The sequence below is a fragment of the Hipposideros armiger genome, unplaced genomic scaffold (genome assembly GCF_001890085.2).
Source record: "Hipposideros armiger isolate ML-2016 unplaced genomic scaffold, ASM189008v1 scaffold_524, whole genome shotgun sequence".
NCBI lineage: Eukaryota > Metazoa > Chordata > Mammalia > Chiroptera > Hipposideridae > Hipposideros > Hipposideros armiger.
Genome location: NW_017731874.1, coordinates 1,050,388 through 1,071,268, shown reverse-complemented (window position 1 = coordinate 1,071,268; position 20,881 = coordinate 1,050,388). Strand labels below are relative to the sequence as shown.

The 20,881-nt window shown below is 41.8% G+C and overlaps 2 protein-coding genes across 2 annotated transcripts in view; one reads left to right on the top strand and one right to left on the bottom strand.

The window, feature by feature from the left end:
* Window positions 1-10,093: 10,093 nt before the first annotated feature.
* Window positions 10,094-11,825, bottom strand: LOC109396472 (formin-like protein 3). The gene is made up of 3 exons (XM_019668312.1): window positions 11,739-11,825; window positions 10,759-10,943; window positions 10,094-10,570 (listed from the first exon to the last, which is right to left on the bottom strand). Exons 2-3 carry the CDS (start codon window positions 10,807-10,809, stop codon window positions 10,094-10,096), a joined length of 528 nt encoding a protein of 175 aa, XP_019523857.1. The 5' UTR covers window positions 10,810-10,943; window positions 11,739-11,825.
* Window positions 11,354-20,881, top strand: part of ARHGAP21 (Rho GTPase activating protein 21) — a 117,825-nt gene continuing 108,297 nt past the window's right edge. The window contains 2 exon segments of the mRNA XM_019668316.1: window positions 11,354-11,438; window positions 12,801-13,240. Coding sequence (XP_019523861.1) covers window positions 13,163-13,240 — 78 coding nt within the window. The 5' untranslated portion in view covers window positions 11,354-11,438; window positions 12,801-13,162.

Genomic DNA, 20,881 nt, shown 5'->3' with positions numbered 1-20,881 from the left:
TATATGGGTATGGCTGCGATCCAATAAAACTTTATTTACAAAAGCAGGCAGTGGGCCCAATGGTCCTAACTTGCCAACTCCCCCTTTAGACAGTACCTCACGTGAGAAGCCAGTTAGAGACCTGCGCAGAGTCATCCAGGTGAACTCTGACAGGTAGGACTGTCCAGGTCGGTTTGTCACTCCAAGGCTCTTTGTATCAAAGTGAGGCGAAAGTCCTCTTCTCCCTGAGGCTATCTGTCTCTGTAAGTAACTGCAAAAAAACGTGCTCAGACATACTCCTACAGAGAAACACCCACTTGCGTCCCCTCACGCACATTCACACATTCTTCTCCCAAGGACAAACAATTCTCAGAGACAGACAATGGGCTACACCCACACTAAGAGAAAGAAACAGTTTCCTAGAAGCAACAAAATCTGCACAGCTGCCCCTGCTCGTAGGAGAGAGCACAGGCTGCATTACACGGAAGAGCAATTTCAATACGTCTCTTCTCATTTCTTACTCTGGGCCATGCCAAGGGGCCTACCTGTGCGCAGGAAATGAGTTCCCTCAACCCCTTGGCTAAAAGGACAACTGCCTGGGTTTTGAAATTCCATTTTCTTTACTATATACAAGGCTGTGCTCCCCTCTGATTGTTTCTGGAGAAGAGGAACTGGAGAAAAATATATTCTCCTCCCCTCGTTTCCCTCCATGGTGAGCCCCTAGAGGTCACAGCAGCGTATGCATATGGTCCCTTCCATTAGATCTGAGAATTTTGGCGTGGGTTAAGCTATTAGAAGGTATCTCTTGGGCTTGCTGTATTGATATTACATGGAAATAGGCAGAAAACTTGTCTCTGAGACAAGCGCCTAAACTTTTCACAAAAAGCTTTCTTCATGGGGATATAGGGAGTCTTACACAGCACATCACACAGAAGAACACCCTTATCCTGTATAGATGGTCCTCCTTCAACTCCCAATGTTTCACTTTGATGGAAATATGCTAAAAAAAAAAAACAACAACTCTGTTCTCTCAGCCATACACACCCTCATCACCATTCTGTCTTTCCTATTGCCTTCTGTCTTACCACCCCACCCCCCATCTCACACAGCCTCCCAACTGAAAATGGTCACTGGGACTGCCGCTCCCGCCTGATGGCAGAACCAGGCCACTTCATAATGGCCAGGAGACCTGGCAGCTCTGTGCCCACGACCACCCCTATCTTCCTTGTCTCTGCACAAAGGAAAAGTCACAAAGCCTCCTAGGAAATACCATTGTTCTTTCTGTTTTCAGTTCTGGTGAATAAAATTCTACAATCTATTGCATATATGGTCATGCTTTGAATTTGTTCAATGTATGAGTATTTTATTTTCTGACTACATTCAAATTTTCTTAGAGCCTGATGCAGTATATAGAACCTCTCACTTAACCAATTGTGTGTTTGATTTAAGCAAGATTAGTTTTTTAAAACTACGAACTTATTTCGTAAAGGCTTTCAAGTATTATTCTGTGAATGATCACACATATTTTCCACGTTCACTAATGACAAAGGGAAAATGCATGTGTTTCAATTAAAGTAGAAGAGATTGAGATCAGATTTCCTCCTTTTTCATGTTTTAAATCAAATGTTTTTTAAACTAAAATTAATACACACTCTTTGCAAAATCCTGTAGCATTACAGAAATATAAAAAGCACAAAATAGTAGCCATGTTGTCCTTTAATCCTACTCACCTTATAAAAAAGTCAATATTCGTAGTGAATATTCTTCCCAATATTGTGACCTGTTTTGTTTGCTTTCGCTTAAAAATATACCATGAATTTTATGGTAGGTGGTATTAGGTTCATCTATATTTGGCGCTCCTTTCTAAGGTGTTGTTTTCTGAGGGAAAACAATAAATTCCCTTCTTGTTGATCTCAGGCTCGGCCATTGACTAATTTTGGCCAATGAAATGTGAACAGAAATGATATGTATCATTTCCAAGCAAAAGCTTCACAAGCCAGCTTGTCATGTCCCTCTTTAGCCTCTTCCATGAAGACCAGAAAATTTAGATAGAAGCTGTTCCACCAGACTAAGTTCTAGAGATAAGATGATGTAGAGAAAATGGTGTAAAGTTGATTCCTAATGGATATGTGAGGTGAGCAAGAAAGAAACCTTTGAAATTTGGGAAGCACTTATTTCCATAGCATAAACTTTCCTATTTTGACTGATAGAGGTACATTTGCCTATAGATGCATGTGACCCTAATCTGGTTTTTTAAACAGCTGCATGGTATTGCATTGTATGGATCAACCATTTGTGTGTAGTTGTTCTAGCAGTTGTTGAGAGAGTGCGTGTTGAGGTCTCCTGCAAAATTGTGGATTTGTGTATTTCTTCTTTCATTTCTATCCATTTTTGCTTCACATATGTATTTTGCAGTGCTGTTGTTTGGTGCATATGTGTTTAGGTTTGCTAGGTCTTCTTGGGTAGATTGACCCTCTTTTCATTATCTAATGTCTTTCTCTGTCTCTGGTCAATTTTTTTGCTCTAAGTCTACTTTATCTGATATTACTATAGAAACTCTTGCTTTTTAAAAATTATTGTTTGTGCGATATATGCTTTCTGTGGTGTTTTTACTGGCGCATTTATTGTTTAGAAGCTTTCTTTGTTGCTAGGCTGCCCCTTTTCTGGTCCTTTGGCTACAGAGAGAAGGCTTCTGATGAGATGGGAACTTTTTTGTCTGCATCTGGGAAGCCAGCAGATTTTAAGCAATGAAGTGACATGATCTGACTTAGGTCCTAAAAGGGTGATCCTGTTGAGAGTAGACACTAGTGAAGGCAAAGGCAGAAGCTGGAAGACTGGTTAGATTGTCATCATAGTCCAGGTGACAGGTGATTTGAGTGATAGCTGTGGAGGGGCTCAGATTCTGGATATAATTTTTTTTCCAGTTTTATTGAGAGGCTGTAATTTGATGTTAGAGCTGACAGCATTTACTGATGGATTGCATGTGGAGTGTGAGAGAAAGAGGAGTCAAGTCTGCCTCGAAGTTCTTGGTCTCGAGCTACAGGACGGACAGAATTGCCACTTAATGTGTGAAGAGCAGATTAGGTCATCTTAAATTTAAGACCCCTATTGGATATTGGGGTGGAGATAATAGTCATTTCAGATTTTGCAGACAATCCATTGTTTGGAGCCTGAACAACTAGATTTGCCATTTACTGTTTTAATGAATTTATATTTCCCACCTGCAACGTGTAAGAGCTACTATTTTCATCACCACTTCAACACCTGATGTTATCACACTGTTTGTCAGCCTGATGGGTTTGAAATGGTCTCATCATTTTAATTTGCATTATCCAGATTTCAGTGATATTGAGCATCTTTTATTATAGTTAGTGGCCACATGTGTTTCCTCTTTTGTGAATTGCCTATTTATCTTTTCTATTTTATTTATTGGTTGACAGGAGCTCTTTATACGCTCTCAGTATAACTCTTTGGAGGGCTATAGCAGTTGCATATGTCTTCTGCTAGTCTTGGCCTTTCTTTTCACTTTATTACTAATTATTCACTCAACTATTCTGCCTTAATAACGTAACATTATTTCCATAATCCCTATAACAAATGAGGAAATTGTAACAATTAACATTTTCTATTTTCCCTCCCCCTTCCACCTCTTAATTTTTTTGTATCCTTTTTTAGTTCTAATATAGTATTATGACTGTTCATTGTAGTACTTTTCTTTCAAGACTTATAACATGTTTTTTTGTTTTTTTTTTTAAGCTGAGCCATCCTGCTACCTATTGGCAGCTTAGCGGCAGCTCAGCTCGGGCCGGGCATCGAACCGCTGTTGCTCAGAGCTCAAACTCTTGAGCGAGCACTTAACCAACTGAGCCACTCGGCCGGCCCCTATAACATGTTTTTGTATTATCACTATAACAATCACTGTTGTTTCAGTTTCACTCTCTGTCCTTTTATATTTATCTTGAATCGTTTAGTCAAGTATATCATCATATGTAATTATTTTGGGGGAAGGTGATATATTTCCTGAATCTTTATATATTTGAGAGTGTCTTTCTGCTGCTTTTAAATGTGGATCCCTACATGGTTGTGATCTTTAAGTCACATTCTTTTTTCTTCAAGCCTCTTTTTATGTCAATTAATGCTGAGAAGAGTTCTGAGGCCAGTAACATTATTCCTGTGGATCAGAGGTCAGCAAACTTTTTCTGTAACGGGCCAAATAGAAAATATTTTAGACTTTGCAGGCCACACAGTCTGCTGCAATTACTCAATTCTGCTATTAGAGTGCTGAAGCAGCCATAGACACAGAAACAAATGAGGGTGACTATATTCCCATAAAACTTTATTTACAAAAACAGGCAGCAGACTGGGTTCAGTCTGTGTGTCATAGTGTACCAACCCCTGCTTTAGGTGATTCACTTTGATTTGCTTGTAGGATTCCTATTTTTAACCCAAAGTTTAATAACTTCCCCCAAGTAATTATTCTTTTTTTCAATAATTTCCTGAAACATAGTAAGTCCTTTTGAGCTTTGAAGTTGCAAAACAAAACAAAAGTTCACATATCAGTTAGGACAGAGGCTGAGCTCCTATAACAGAAAGATCTTTAAAATACCATGGTCCTTATATATAGATGTGGCGACATAGAAAGCTATGGCTTTTTCAGGCAACAATCCAGAAATAGGCTATTCAGGCCTGCTGCACGTGTCTGACATCTTGCACAGATGACTTCCATCTCTGAGTCAAAGGCAGATGCTCCCCTATCTCATTGTCTCCAGAAGGATTCCCAGACAAAATACAGGACACCCAGTTCAACTGGAATTTCAGATAAACAAGGAATACTTTTTTAGTGTGAGTGTATCTCATGCAATGATTGAGATATACTAACAATGTGTTTATCTGAAATCCAAATTGAACTGGGCACTCTATATTTCTATTTGCTAAATCTAGCAATGCTTATCGCCAGCCACCACTGGGAAGGGGAAATTGAACTAGAAAGGCACAGGTCCAATCCTTTTAAGGGAAGACCTCATTCCCACCCACATTTCATTGCCTAGAGTCTAGTCAGGAGGCTGGGAAATCAAGCCTAGCTTGTTGATCATGTGCCCAGCTAAAATGCTATTCCTTTGGAGAAGGAGGGAACAGATGTTGGGGGGGGCGTTTAGTAGTTTGCCACATTATATCTTTGAAAAATTTTTTAGTTTCATTAGTTCTTAACTCTTTGTTAGAGACATCAATTTGTCTAACTTGGATTTATGTTATTTGTCCTCCTTAGTTTTCATCTCTTGTCTAATCACTTTAGCCTTTTTGTCCTTTTCATTTGTGTTTGATGTGCTTTTAAAAAGCCTGTCATTTATCCCACTAGATACTTTCTATTTTCTCTCAGATATTTCTTCTTTTTTTCCAGTTCATTTATTAATTGATAATGGTATGATTTTTTTTTCCTCTCAATATCTTTCCTTAACTCTCCCAACTCTTTTTATATCTCATTCATTCTTTTGTCATTTCACTTTTGTCTCTTTTCTTCTTCTGTTCACTGGGGTTAGCTGTCTTCTATAATATATCTTTTCATTCTCTTTAGAATATGTGCCCTTATTTCATCCTCCCCTTTTCCCATACAATTTAAATAGTTTACATCAGTTTTTAAAATCTTCTTCCTATTCATCTTTGACCAGGATTTGCTATCTAGATTTCCTATTTATATCACAACAGAATGAATCAGTTATGTTTGAGTGCCATGGGCTTCCTGTTGAACTCAGTCAATGAGGAACCACAGCAGGATACTGGAAGAAGGCAAGGGAATGGGTTCATAAATCATGTTGTGAGCCTGGGCCCTTCCATTGCTTCAGTATCTAGTTTTTCATTGTTATGTTGCAATTTTTTAAAATTAAAATTTAATTGAAAAGATCTTTTAGGAAAAAGTGATGCAAGCCTGCTTCTATCCTACTTATGCACAGATGTGAATTGCCACATATTATACTGTGATCCTTTCCTATCTGACAAAAGAGCCAGCCCTTGGTTAGTTGACTTTGGGATTAGCAGAGAATGCAGGCAATTATAGGAATATAGGAATGGATTCCACAGTACTAGAGAGTATCGAAGGATACCCAGTTTTCCTGAGTCAAGGAATGAAGAGATCTTTAGATATCTCCCCTGCTTGTCTACCCCCATGAAGATGAAAGGGAAAACTAGGATATGTTTTTCATTCTGATGAAAAAGATTCGGTTGCTCAGGATGAGGCCTATTATATGAAAAATTAATTGCTAGCCCAATTTCCTAATTAGAAAGGTTGGAATTTAGGATTCTACTCCACAATGATAAAAACATACTTCAGTTCTCCAGTTGCAATATGGGCTTCTATCCAGATAGCACAGTATTGTCACAGGGTGTTCCAGTTCATATGTAATTGGGTGGGTGGAAACATTTTAAAAACTGGTCTCATATTTTTAAGGAAAATTGGAATGCTTCTAAATGAAAGTCATGATTCTTAGGATAAAACTTGTACATTTTCATTTTTATTTTGACTTAAAATATAGAAACAAACTCTTAATAATACTGATGAATATGACTACCATACTACTCAATTTTAATTACAAAGATGCTGGTGCTAAAAAATAATTCGAAGCCAGAAGAAAATGTTTAATGCATGATTACACATAAACTATGGGCTGAAATTTTATAAGGATTGCCGAAATGCAACTGATATTAATTTTTGGCGTGGTGTTATGTCCACAAAACCTTTCAGTCACCAAAGGTGAAGTTAGGTAAAGAGGTAAAATGTGGCATTTCCAGAAGTTGAGACCCACGCCAAGTGTCCTCTTTGTGGACACGTCTTATCATAGGTACTGTCCATTTTGGGCATATGTACACAGACATGTACACATATCTTCCTGCAATCCGGAGAATTGTTGGTCAGCCAGGAGTTTCTTGAGGTATAAATATTTATCAATAATAGTGACACAAACATCATTCACGTCTTGAATAATTTTATAGTGATTTTTATATGTCAAAACTGTGGTACGCATTGAGAGCCTGAAAAGAAGTAAAAGCCCTAACAATCTGCCCTAGAGAAGTTTCATAATATATAGAGAAAAAAATAACAATATTCCAGAAAAAATTGAGATTGTTTATAATCAAGTAACTAATTAATAGCAACAAACAAATAAACAAATAAAAAAGAAGCACTCAAGGGGAGTTCTAGTCCAGAGGAAGAAAAGAGCATAATAAGCTGAAGACAGAGAAATTATTCAAGAATATCTATATGTGTGGCACTTTGCTGGGGACTGTACACGTTGAATTAAATAGTGTCATTATCTTTTAGATTAGAAATTAATAATTAAAGACAGAAATAATAAGTCATAAATATAGCAAATACAGAGCATTAAATTAGTAATAATTTACAGATTAATGTAAGAGGTGATGAAGGAAGAAGAATCTTAGAAATTGTATTGTAAAAAAAATTACTCCCTTCTCTTGATTACAAAAATTGCATGCCTTGCTGAAGAGGTGGGTTTTCTGTAGCTATACAATTCCACATTAAAGCCTTTTTCAAAGAAATATTAGTAGAGAGTGTGTTTTTGATATTACATCAATAAGAAATGAAGTCTACAGTATTGTCCTGAAACCAAAAAATTGCTCACTCCTCTGATGGCCATTGGTTTTAACTGCCTCAGACACATAGTTTTGCAAATGCTTCATCCCAAATTACACATTTCATTTGTGGAATTCACTGGCAAACACTTGTGCCTCTTAGAATTGCCAACTTCTATATTCAGAGTAGAAATCATCCATAGATTATCACTGAATGACATTAGACCAGGGGCTAGGACACATTGGTTCTATTTCTGGCTTTGACATTTTCCTTGATAATGGCTCACCAAAACAATATCGTTGTGTCACTAACAAAGTCAAAACTCACGTTTTGAGGATATAGTTCTCAATTTTTAAAATGTCTTGCCTACACTGCGAGAATTATAGTGTACAAGATTTTCTTGTAGTTGTTATTAGTATAGCTGTAGTAATTTTTGAGGCTATTTCTAGAGAAACTCTAAATTGTTAGATTATAGAAAATCCACACATTTATTAACTCTGATCGAAAGAGGAAAATATCAGCCTTTCAAAGTATACAAAGCTAGAATTACTGTTAGGTCTTGCTTACCCACAATATTTGGGATAAAGAAAACAATCAAGATATCAATTGTGAAACCCACGGTTAATTTCAAATCTCTTTTCAGTTATAATAATCCCAAACCTGTTGTTTCACCAAGTCTCATTGGGGTGGTTAACAAGCAGCCACGTTATTTAAGTTTGGCTCTTTTTCCTTTCTCTTGCCCTCCCTCTGGTGGAGGTGTTACTGAGTGAAATGCCCAGGATGGGCAGCTGGAGAGAACACCAAGTGTTGGCATTCTCCATCAAGTATACCATTAGCCTTTGGACTGGAGAATGGCTGATGGCTGCCACTTCCCAGATGCCTCCACTTTGGTCAACTCATAAATACGAATAAAACGTTATAAAGAGTAGGGTTCCTGTTGGGGAAACAGGACAATTTCTTGCTTCATAATACTACTTTAATTGGAATGATGTGTTTACCTTTTTTAAAGCTCCTTTATATTTATTATCTCATTTGATGCTCTCAGCAGCCCAGCAAGGCAGTCATATTCTGAGGTCCCAGTAGAGAACTAGGACCGAGGTTTCCCAAATTTTAGTATGTGCTTTTCGTCTTTCTCTATCCAGATAGCCTAATACACATAAGATACATATGATAGCCACTTATTGTAAAGGTTCTTAAAAACATTCCCAAATTTTGAAACATCATAATGATACCTATCCTAACTCACATAAGATCCATATGATAGTAAATTATCATATTGGTTCCTAAAAACATCCCCAAACACTGGAACATCATACTCATACTGATCCCAGAGGGATAGGATTAAATTCGTACCCACAAAGCACAATAATTAGCATATAGTAAGCTAAGTGTTAGCTGTTGTTATTAAAAACCATGTTATAGGGAGTACAGTGCTGTGGAGCTTACCCTCTGGGCTTTAATCCTGGCTCTGCCACACGCCTACCTCATTAAGTTGTGTATAAGCTCCTTGAAGAATATGGAGCACGGAGGCAGCACTATATAGACGGTAGTCACTATTATTACTTGATAGCTCTAGTATATATACACGTAAGTAATAACGTGCTCTAAGTCATATGGTAAATGATAAAGCTAGATTGTAATCTTGATCCTTCCACCTATCTCTTATAGAAATGTCTTTCTAGGTTATATTAATTCCCCACAATTCCTAAAATGTGTTTTATCTTCTTTTCATGTCTCCTTCCCTGGAGACATGCAATTTATATTTACCCTCCTTTACCAAACTGAAAACCCTTCTCGAAATCAACATTTATAAAAATTTCCATTACAAAAATCTTAACCCTGCATGTCCTCAGCTGTTAGATGCTCAGTTTATGTCACATTTGCATTTGTAAGAAGCTGTTTTATGCTTAAAATTGTTTTTTCCTTTCTAGACACGTTCTAAATCTCTAAAGCCCACCAGACGTATGCTACTGGAATCCTGCATTTCTATTCATTTTGTTAATTTACTCAACAGCATCTAGAACTGTATACTACTATAGCCCAGTGGGCTGTTCAGTAATTTACCAACTGACTGGCAGGCATTCCTTCTAATTTATTCTATTTTTTTCTTTGTTGTTGGCTGACTAGTTTTGTCAGGGGCTGTCAAGAATATGCAAGTTTATATGGTCATATAAAAATGATCTGGTCAACGTCTTTCCTTTAGTTGAGGCTGAGGATTTAGTTGTATATTCTAAATATTTGTCATCTTCCACTCTTAGGAGGATCTAAAAATTCAGGTGGAATGTTTTTGTTGTTGTTGTTTTCTCATTAAAATATAAGACCCGAGGCGGCAGGCAGGGATGGGGAGGGTGGGGGTGGAGTGAAGAGACGTCTCTAAATCCTCAGGGGGTAGTCTGGTAAAAAAGAAGGAAAAGGTAAGCAGACCCCATAGCTTCTTGGTTTTGTTCCTCTTTTTTCCCTCAGGATGGTGGTGGCAGCTGATCAGACACAATAGCTGGCAGTCCCCCGCCTGAATAATGATAAAAATGACCCTCAACAGCACCAGCAGGAGGACTGGGAAAGGGAGGAGGGTGTATGGGAGGGGCGAGGATGTGGGTGACAAGGTGACAAACGCCGCCGCCTCGGCGGGCTACTCCACTTCATCCCGGCGAGGCTAGGAGCTGGTGAGCCACCTCCGGGGATCTGGGGTGGGGTGGGAAGGGGCGACAGGGGGGCGGTGGTATTTCCTACTGGGGGCGGGGCAAAGGGTGGAGGGAAGCCTGAATCAGCAGCCTCTGATTGGCTCGTGTTGCTCGTCGAGTCTCCCGATTGGGCCATTTGCAGCGGGAGATGTTTAGGGAGGCGCGGCGGGGCGGGGCGAGCCGCCTGGGGTCTGCGGCCTGGCCCCGGAATTGGGTGCGGAGGGGCGGCTGCGGCGGTGCCCCGGCCCCGAGCCGCTGACCTGTAGTGTGGGGCAGCGAAGCCACCTGTACTCCATTTCATCAGCAAAGCCGAAGTCGTCCAGCTGCTCTGAAGATTTAAAAAGAAGGAAAAAAATTGAATGAAGAACGCTTCGCTGCGACCCCCTTCCCCCGCCCCGAGAAGCTATTTTGCTGCGGGGCATGAAAGGACACTCCCTTATCTCGAAGTCCCACTTCGCCTCGCAGCCTCTTTCCCCTCCCGCTGCAAAAAAAAAAAAAAAAGCAGCAAAAATTCACCAAGACATGTTCCCCCAAGTCCGGGACTTGCGATCCCTCAATGCCGCACATCTAGCTGTATAATTGTCCCCTCTCCGGCCCTGATGCCGAGCACCGAGTGTCTTCCCAGTGGAAAGCCCGGTTCCTGGCCGCTCCCGCTCACCGGTTCGGGAGATCCGAGAAGGCGGGGAAGGTTTTGTGTGCGCCTGGTTTGGGGGAGGTGGAGGGGGTGAGGGCTCGTAGGTCCCGAGACACTTCGGGAGGCGGGTGGCGAGCCGCCCCCCTCACCACCCCCCTCCCCGGCTAATCCCCCTTCTTCAGCGCCTGTTCCCGGGACCGTATTATTCAAGACAGAAAATATTCAACCCCGGAGCCTCCCCTGGGGAGGGGAGGGGAAGGAGGTGGAGTGGGAGGAGGTGGATCCAGGGAGGAAGAAGCGAGAAATCCACCCCCGGGAAACAGCTCGGCGCGGCTGCGGAGCGAGGCACTTCTGTCACTTGGCGATCGCCGGCGCCGGAGCGCGGCCCCGGCCCGGCCCGGCGAGGCGAGGGGAGAGTCCGGCGGCCGCCGCCGCCCCGCCCCACGCCCTCCCGCGGCGGCCGAGAGCCCGCCGGCTCGGACCAGCTCGCGCTGGGCGTGCGGGGCGCGCTGGCCCTGGGGCTGGGCAGCCCCGTGCGGATCCACTCGCGCCGCTTCCTCCGGTGCGTGTCTGCTAGATTTTCCGCCTTAGCCGCGAGGGCGCAGCGCCCGCGGGCGGGCGGGTGGAGAGCCGGGCTGGTCGCGGGCTCCCTCCCTTCCCGCCACCTCGCCCGGCCAGCGCTGGCGTGGGGCCGGCGGGAGCCCGCGGGAGCGCCGGGTTGGGGCGAAGGGGCCGCGCCCGCGTGTGCGGACGAGGGAGGGCCGGCGGGAGGAGGGAAGGGCACAAAGGCCGGTGGCGGGCGCGGGGGTCCGGCCCGCGGCCGTGGAGGAGGGGCGCCTCCGGGCCGCTCATGAATATTAACCGAGCCTGCGGCCTAGCGCGTCCCGGCCGGGCCCGGCGCCCGGCCCGCGTCCCGGCTCCTGCTCGCCGCTGCGCCCAGCGGGCGGGAAGGGTGAGCCCCTCGCTTTTTGTCTTTCCTCCCGGACTCCATACACCTTTTTCGAAGTACAAATTTAGGCCGCCCGGGAGATCGGGATCACTAACCCGCCTCTGGGAGGGGCGGAGGAAATCGTGGTAGGTGGGTGGTGGTTTTCTTTTTCCTATTTTTTTTCTTCTTCCCCCCTAGGTGGCCACAGGGAAAGGGAAAGATAGTGTCGAGTGGTAGTTCGGGGAGCAGCAACTAAATAAAAGTTGCTTAGGCTACGGCTTCATTTAGGTGGCTCCAGAAGCATGCCCCGGAGAGGGAGCTGCGCCCGAGTCCCGCCCGGCCCCGCGCGGTCCCCACCCAGCCCCGCCGCGGGCCAAGGAAAACAGCCGCCTCCTCGGGGACACCGGCCCGGGCGCAGGGGCAGGCTGCGAGCGCCCGGAGCCACCCAGCCGCTGCTGGCTGCGTCCGAGGCTGGCTTTTTGTTTTTAATTGGGTGGGAAGGGAGCGAGGAAGGGTTTTGAGAAGTATTATCCATATTAGTCTTGTGGAAAGAAAACTTCCCTTAAGTGTACGTATCTGGGTGATGCGACATAAACACTCCTGTTCTGCCCAGAAAATACATTACTTAAATGCACTTGAAAAGGGAATGGTGTTTCTTGAAGGCTGTACAACAGCCAGGCGTGTTTCACGCAACCACCGTGCAGTCTGATGTTTCTTCTCTTTTTTCCTGATTTATAGACTTCTCTTTCTCCTTCTCCTCCTTCTAGTTTCTTCTTTCTTCTCTTTCCCTCCTCTCTCTCCCTCCTCTCTCCCTCTCCCTCTCTCCCTCTCTCCCCCCCCCCCCCAAACTTATTTCATCTTTTATTCGTGTGGTGCATCAGCATGGACCAAATCATTTTTCCAGGTGTAGGAAACTCGCTCTTGGGCTAGACATGTGGCAAGGCTAAGGTCAGAGTCTGGAGAAAGTTCACGCCCTTTAACTTTTCCCTGTTCCAGGAGCGATCTCCTTGGGAGCTGAGCTCGAGCCTTCACGACCTACTCAGATTCATTCCTCTTGGACTCGCGAGGAGGAAGGGGACTGCTTTCTGCAGCTGGCTGCCAAGAAGATCTGTCTTTGTTTTTGAAGTCTTGAGAAATGGACGAAGACGGGGCAGTCAGTTGAAGTCCGAAGACATCATTAGGGCCTTTTGCAGCAGGGGCTTGATACAAACATTCTTTCCCTGGCACAGTATTTGTTTCACCAGCCCTGCCCCTCCTCTGAGCCTGGTGTGGAATCCTTCCCTTTTTGCTGTGTAGCGGCATTTCTCCCCCAATGTGGACTCTAAAGGGTTGGTCCCTTCTTTGTAATTTGAAATGAAATGATGGCTACACGTCGGACTGGTCTGCCTGAGGGAGATGGTGACACGCTCAAGGCTTGCGGGTCCCCCGCCTGTGAGGTAAGCACAAAGGCAATATCCCTGGCCCCTTGTGGCCTGTGTGTGTGTGTGTGTGTGTGTGTGTGTGTGTGTGTGTGTGTGGATGGGGTGTCCTCCCAATGGGAGTTCACTTGCCACTGGGCCTAAAAAGAGGCTTTTGGGGACTTCGAGCTGGTTGGTGGGAGCACTCCAGCCTGACCACTAAGCAAGGTGAAGCCTCGCCCATATTTGTTTCCAGGAACTGCCAGTGGTTCTTTTGCAAGAATGTTTTCCTCACTTTGAAATGTCCCCATCTTGGTCACCTCTAAGCAGGGAATTCTTCCATTTCAGGTGGCTGGGAATACCAAAAGTCTGTTTTCCTTCAGTTCCCATCCTCCCGTAGTTTTGGAGTTAGGCTGGTGGAGGGCTGGCTTTGTGCATTTCGCATGTGCATATCCCAGGTTTGCTCTCCGAGATGGTGGCAGCTGGTGTGCTTGTTGCGTCTGGACCTTAGTCTTAGTCTCTGTTTGACACTGGGTGTCCTAGCTGTTGTTGGTGTGGATCTCTGCTTTGGGTAGAAAAACAAGTCTTTTCCTGTGGTGAGGTTAGGCACAGCCTTGGAAAACTACTTTATAGAGTTGCAATTCCAACTCCCTGAAAAATCTCCTGCCTTTACTGGCCTTTTATTCAGGCCCTTTCACTGCTCAGAAGTCCTGTGAACTGCTCTGGGTTGTCAGGTGGCTTGCGCTGCTGCGTTCAGTCCAGCGTCTTTGGAAGGGCCAAGATTTAATGCCAGGCTTCCTGAAATATTTCCAGCAGGCAGGACAGAAATCATAGAAAATCCATTGATTTTTGACCCCCGTATGCCCTGTTGCTTTTCATCTTTTTTTCTCCTTATATTTCGGGTTTACTTCTATAATGACTATATTGTGTTTAGTTTGTTATTGACGGTTTCTGTAATTTGCTTGCTAAACGTACTGAGTGTTGTTGTCTGTGTAAACTTTACTTTTGAGATGCCTATAGTTTTATTGAAAGATTGAAGGTTGCTTTAGAGAGCAATAACATCCCCAAATGAGCCTTCAGTCTTGTTCATTTTGTGCCTCGTGTTAAATTCGAATTTCATGGTTATTGAAACAAGTCTAGTTCTCAGTGTGTGAGTTTTGTATTTTAATAAAAATGAATCAGAAGTTAAATTTTTGTTTGTAAAGCATGCAGAGAAAATTACATCATGCAGCTTACTTCATATTGGGTTAGAAAGTATATGCAGGAAATAGTGAGGTAGGTACAGCAGATTTATTGGAACTACAGGTTTACAGTTAGAATCAGTGTTTTACTTTTTGACACCTGTAAACACCTGCTTGCAGGTAAAAAAATGTGATTAAGTATAACATCATAGTCCTCTGATCTTGGTAAACCATAATCACTCCTTTTGGAAGGCCTACCTACAACTTGGTGATTGCTTAATGTGTATTATAGTTACATAATAATATGTACTGAGGTCCTAAAGCTTTATTTATTATTGTCTAGTGAATACTTTAATTAGCATTCCATTTGCATTATATTTGCAAGAACTAATGTTACTTGAAAAAATATATATATATATTTTTTTTGTCATTTAAGGGATGTCCTGAAACCAAGAATTTGTAATAAACACATCTTGTCCTTGGCTTACAAGGCAGTGTTTCCAGTTGCAAACTTGGCTTTTATTAACAGTGACAGCTATGTATTTTTTTAAGGGCTGTGAAATTTGTTTTCATTTGGACCTTACTGCTGGCATGATCACATTATTTCTAGCTTGGAAACCAGGAAAACACTGTATTGTATGTATTTTGCTCATTTAAAGACTACATACATACTTGAGTTTGTATTAAACTATGATATTGTTTGTTGTTTTGAAGAATAGGTAGTTTTCTTGGATTCTCTTTCTTGGAAATAGAAATAAAGAGCGATATGCTGTCAGACAACAAACACTTCATAGTCTCAGGGTGAGGCGTGAGGGCAACTTTTATAGCTACTGTCTCTGTTTAATTATTGATGCTTCCGATGTACATTAAATCTTGTGGCTATTTATTAGTAATAAGAGAGTTGCCACAGGAATACTTTGGGTATCAACTTTGGGTTGATAGACATTTAAGTCTTTGAACACTGCACTTAATTTTTGTGTTTAATTATTAGAAGTATTACATTCTAGAGTAGTACTGTCATTGTTTAAAAAAAATTTAAAGCCCGATAACTGTGTTTCTGAATGTGTGTTTGAAGAACAAATTTGTGTTTTTACCTAACCAGGAGATGAGCATGTATGTCTTAATATTAATGCTGTCAATCAGTCAAAAAACTTAACTTTGTAGGACAGAAGAAATCCATGTAGTAAGTTAATAAGAGTCTGTTTCATGCCTTATCTAAATATTGGGTTGTCGGAAAAGTCATGATGCATTTTTGCAACGAAAAACATAGAAAAAATGCGTCATGACTTTTTCGACAGCCCAATAATTAGCTAAGTGCACCTTCTATGAATAAGGTCTATTGCTTGTTGAAAAATAATCAGAAATTTCTTGTTCATCTTAAGAATTAGAATCTAATTGTTTTGCTATATGAATAAATTTATGTACCACCCCTCTACCCCACCCCCCCCAGAATATTGGAAAGTTAAAAAACAGTTAAGAATCCTCTTCAAATAAAGAATTGTGACAATCCAGTAGAATAGATTTTGGCGTTATGCTCTAAGGATGGCACCTTGTGTTCACACAAAATTTGATACTTTGCACGTTGAAAGATGTATTTTTCAATATTAGTTTTACTTACTCCGAGCCAAATGTGTTTTTTTGTTTGTTTGGGTTTTGTGTGTGTGTGTGTGTGTGTGTGTGTGTGTGTGTGTGTGCGCGCAGTCTGATCTGAGAAGTATTCTGAGACCTAGGCTTGAGTAACTACATCCCCCCCTTTTTTTTAAAATTTTATTGGGAACAGCCATGGTCATTGATTACACATTGCTATGCTACAATGGCATAGTTGACTCTTTTAGGGAGGGCGCAGCTTGCAGTGACCTATGCGGGGATCGAACCGGCAACCTTGGTGTTATTGGCACCATGCTCTAACCAACTGAGCTAACTGGTTACCCCCACACCCCCCTTTCTTACCATATAGTAGTCATCCTTTGAGGTTCAACTTGCTTTTGTTTGTTTTTTAAGCCAAAGGTGAAAAAATTTTCCTCAGCTTTGTTGACCCCATTATTTTTCCCATTTCTAACATTTATTTCACTTTTTACCTGTAGCTCATAGTGTTGTCCAAGTATTTGGCACTTTCACCTATTATTAAAACAAACATATACTAATGGTAATTATTTTATTTCATTGTATCTTTTGCTTCTTCACCTAGGCTATACGACTAGACTGTGTTATTGCTAATGGAAAGTATTAGTTGGTTGATTTTGGAACAGTGTAAATAATAAAATAAGGCATGCTTCTGTGTATGAATTCACATGAAGATGCATACTTTTGCTCTTCTTTCTTGAATATACACTATACACTTTGCTTTTATCCCAGAATCCCTTGTTCCTTCTCCGGCTCGCCCTCTCCCTCCATATCTTTCCCTCTTACTCTCCCCCCCCACCCCCCCTTAGGGTTCTTCTTCCTCTGCTGCCCCTTTTATGTTGGTTTTAACTAAAGCCAGGCCTTCGCATCCTTCTATTCTTTTTTCTCACTCCCTGGGTTTTATTTTACACTTCCCCATGGCTTTAATCTATATGCCTGTGGTTCCAAATTTATAACTCTCTCTCAGATTTTATGGTTGATCTCTAGACCTGTATAGCCAATTGTCTCTTTACCAGTTTTTTTGGATAGCCCACAGGCATTTCACACTCCACAGATTCTTCTCGTAACACCAGTCTTCCCTCTTTCCTGTCTTCCTTTTTTTTTTTTTTCCTTTTTTCACTATCTCTTATTTGTCCAGGTCAAAAACTAGGTTATCGTCCCTAACTCATCTCTCCTCCTTCCTCCCGTCCAAAGTCCTATTGAGCCTACATTCCAAATCCCACTGCCACGACCTGAGTTCAGGTCAGCTACCTCTCAGTGATGAACCGCTGGCCAGGCTTCCTAACGAGCTTTCCAGTCACCTGGCCTTGTCCCCTTCCTGCACTCTGTCCATGGCAGTCAGAGTGTCCTCTTCAACAGAAAGCTGATCACTGCATTTCCCTGTGAAAAAAACTCTCTGGTTCCCCATTGCCTTTGAAATCAAGAAGTCTTCAAGACAGTGATAGTCTGGCCTGCCCATCTCCTACTGTCTGTTTCCTGTTTCTATGCATCCAATACTGACTGCACCACTTTCAGTTCCCCTGGCGCATCACAGTATCTCTTCCCTTCAGGTCCTTATAAATGCAGTCTTCCTCCATCCTCCCTTCAGGCTCTCCTCCACCCTTCCAAGGCTGAGTTTTACTGATCATTCTGGTCTTTTCCTCAACATTGCTTCCCCTGGGAAGCCTTCCTTGACCCTCCTAGACTGGATTGGTTGCCTCTAGTGCAGTGGTTCTCAACCTGTGGGTCGCGACCCCTTTGGGGGTTGAACGACCCTTTCACAGGGGTCGCCTAAGACTATCAGAAAACAAAAAGATATTTACATTACGATTCATAACAGTAGCAAAATTACAGTTATAGAGTAGCAACGAAAATAATTTTATGGTTGGGGGTCACTGCAACATGAGGAACTGTATTAAGGGGTCGCGGCATTAGGAAGGTTGAGAACCGCTGCTCTAGTGCATGATCCCCAAACACTATGTACCTTATTGAGAATAGTACTTAAAAGTTTATTTGTCTGGATTCCCTGGATTGCAAGCTCCACAAAACAGGGACCATGTTTGTTTCTTCAGTGTGTGGCACATAGTAGGTTCTTAATAAATATTTGTTGAATGAATGAATGGATATACGGGAAAGGCCTTAATTTTTATTACATGTTCACTTAGATTCCTGTACACTATGCTCTCTTGATCCCTCTCCTGCCGCATTGCTCCCTCCTTCTCAGTCTCTGAAGTTTCCTCAACTTCCTGACCTGCTGAATCCTCATATACCTCAGGGCTCAGTTTGACCCGCTTTTTCGCTTGCTGCACTCAGTTTCATGGTCTTAAATATCAAGTATAAACTGATAATTCATATATATTGGTCCACCCTGACCTATCCCTTGAATTCGGATTCTAATATCCAACTGACCTGACCACCCAGACTCGACTTGGATATGAAGTAGGCATATCCAAAACCAAATTCCTGATTGTCTACATCCACTCCCCCAGCTCACCTTCCCAGCTGGCTCCTTCCACAGTCGTCCTCATCTTAAGCAATAAGGCCAGGCGTCTTCCAGGCCAGGCATCTGGGAGTGATCTTTGATCTCTCTTTTTTTTCTTAGGCATAACATGCAAACCTGGGTGACTGCTCTCTCAGCTTCAGTCCCTGCCAGCCTAGACTCTGTTCTCCACCCCACAATCAGAGTGGACCTTTTATAAAACAGATCATGTCACTTCTTTGCTCAAATTCCTTTAATGGCTTCTCATTTCCTTCTGGATCAAAGCCAGCGTTCTGACAGTGCCCTGCAAAGCCCTGGACAGCGTCCCCTTCCCCCTCCCTGATCTCACCTCCTGTTACTTTCACCCTCTTCACTCTGAACTGGCCACACTGGACTCCTGCTCTGGTGCAGACACACCACGTGGCATTGCCCAGAGCCTTCCCACTTGCTTGCTGTACTCTCTCCTTGGAACACTCCCCCAGGTGTCTGCAGAGCTCCATTCCGTGTCTGCCTCAGGTTTTGCTTGGAGGTCACCTGCTGAGGGAAGCATTTGCTGACCACTGTTTATTGAACACCTTTCCCCTGCTCCTATGACAAGACGTGCCCTCCTTTCTCCTTGTTTTCTTTTTCTCCCTGTCACATAATCTCCATCTGACATGTTCTCATTTTCTGTATTTATTTGGACAGATAATGTATCTAGAATGTAAGTGTTAAGTGCAGTTTTGTTCACATTGTATTTCTTGTGCCTAAAAGAGTACTTAGCAAGTTGTAAGCCCTCAGATATTTTTTCCCAATGAATGAAGACCAAGAAACATTCCAAAATGTTATTGAGCTTGCATCTAGGTATGGAATATATGAATACTTAATTTAGATTATACAAAAATGTGTAGTAGAGTATGAAGTGTACGTATGTTCTTCCTCAGACCTCTGTTTCCTTTAGGACTGCTGCTAACATTTTTGGTGCCTTTCTTCTTTGTATCTTTTACCTTTGGGAAGCTGGTAACCAAGTAACAGTAACCAAGGCAGTGTGTAGTAGTACAAGTGTATGAAATAATTTGTATTAAGAGGTGAGATAGTGATAATTAACAGACTAGTGAGTGGAGAATCAGACTGGTAGAGAAACTATGGAAAGATAATGCATCTGTACTGATAATTTTTTTTTCCTTTCTTAAAACAAATAGTATATGAATGTCCTTTATTATATTTTTTAAATATCATAAACATTTCATTCTAAGCTAAAAAATGATCACAGCATTGACTGTGACAGAATATTAATGGTTGTTAATTCTGGATGATGGGAATTTTAAGGATTATATTATTTTTGTAATTTTTCTTTAAATTCCAAAACTACAATAAAAAGACACCATTTACAGATTTTTAAAAATAGGTAATTTTTTTTTTTTACCAGTCTGGTGAAAATCTGGTTTCTAGAAAAGGTACACTTCTTAAAATAATGCTTAAATACTTGAAAAGGGCGCACACTACTAAAAACAATACTTAAACATTTTCTTAAAAGCATATGTTTTCTTACGCGGAGGCCTGGGATTTATTCTGGGTTAGTTGTAGTACAATATAATACAGCACTGTCATTTAATTTTTCTTTCACTATCATTTGATTTTAAACGTGTGTTACTTCATGTACCTAAATCTTTCAGAGTACCATTGCATGTCAAAAGCTTTATGCTGCAAGTTAGGATTCGAGGTAAAGCCTGTTGGAATTGAGAATAACAGCAGTGCCAGCAGCAGGTATCGTTAAGGGGCATTTCAGTTGAAGTCTGGATTTGAACGTAGGGAGTGGGACCTATGATTCGATAAGGGCCTTGAATGAGATGAGTACCCAGCTCTAAAGAAAATTTCTCCATACATTGTTAGTATTCCTTAGCATTCATTTCTTCCAAGTTAAACATGTAATGAAGTCTTTGCTCCTTGATTATATAATCTCTGGCTCTTTCTTCCTTTCTTTAGTTATGACCAGGACAAATAATCTGGCACAGAAGTGAGATTCAGTTTCTTTTGTTCTTCGCTTTGTGAAGGGACCTGTCATCTTATTATGTTTAACAATATGCTGATTTAAGTATGGACGACACGAATGTTGGTAAAGATGCACAGATGCTGTTACTGAAAGCAGTTACAGAAAGACCATATGGTAGGCACTTGTTTTCCTTTCTAGTCTGTGTGATTAGATCAGTAAAACGAATGGTTATAGAACTTAAAGATTGCCCCAGTATTTATCTAATTTTAATTGACCGTAAGGAATTAAACATGCTAAAATATTATGAGCCTTGTATATATTCTGTTGATTTGAAGTAGGAAGACATCTTCACTCAAAAGCTCACTTTTGCATCGCTTTTCACCAAAATAGTTTTTTTGTTTAAGTTGTCATATTCTTTAAAAAACTGAGTATTATGCAAATAGTTT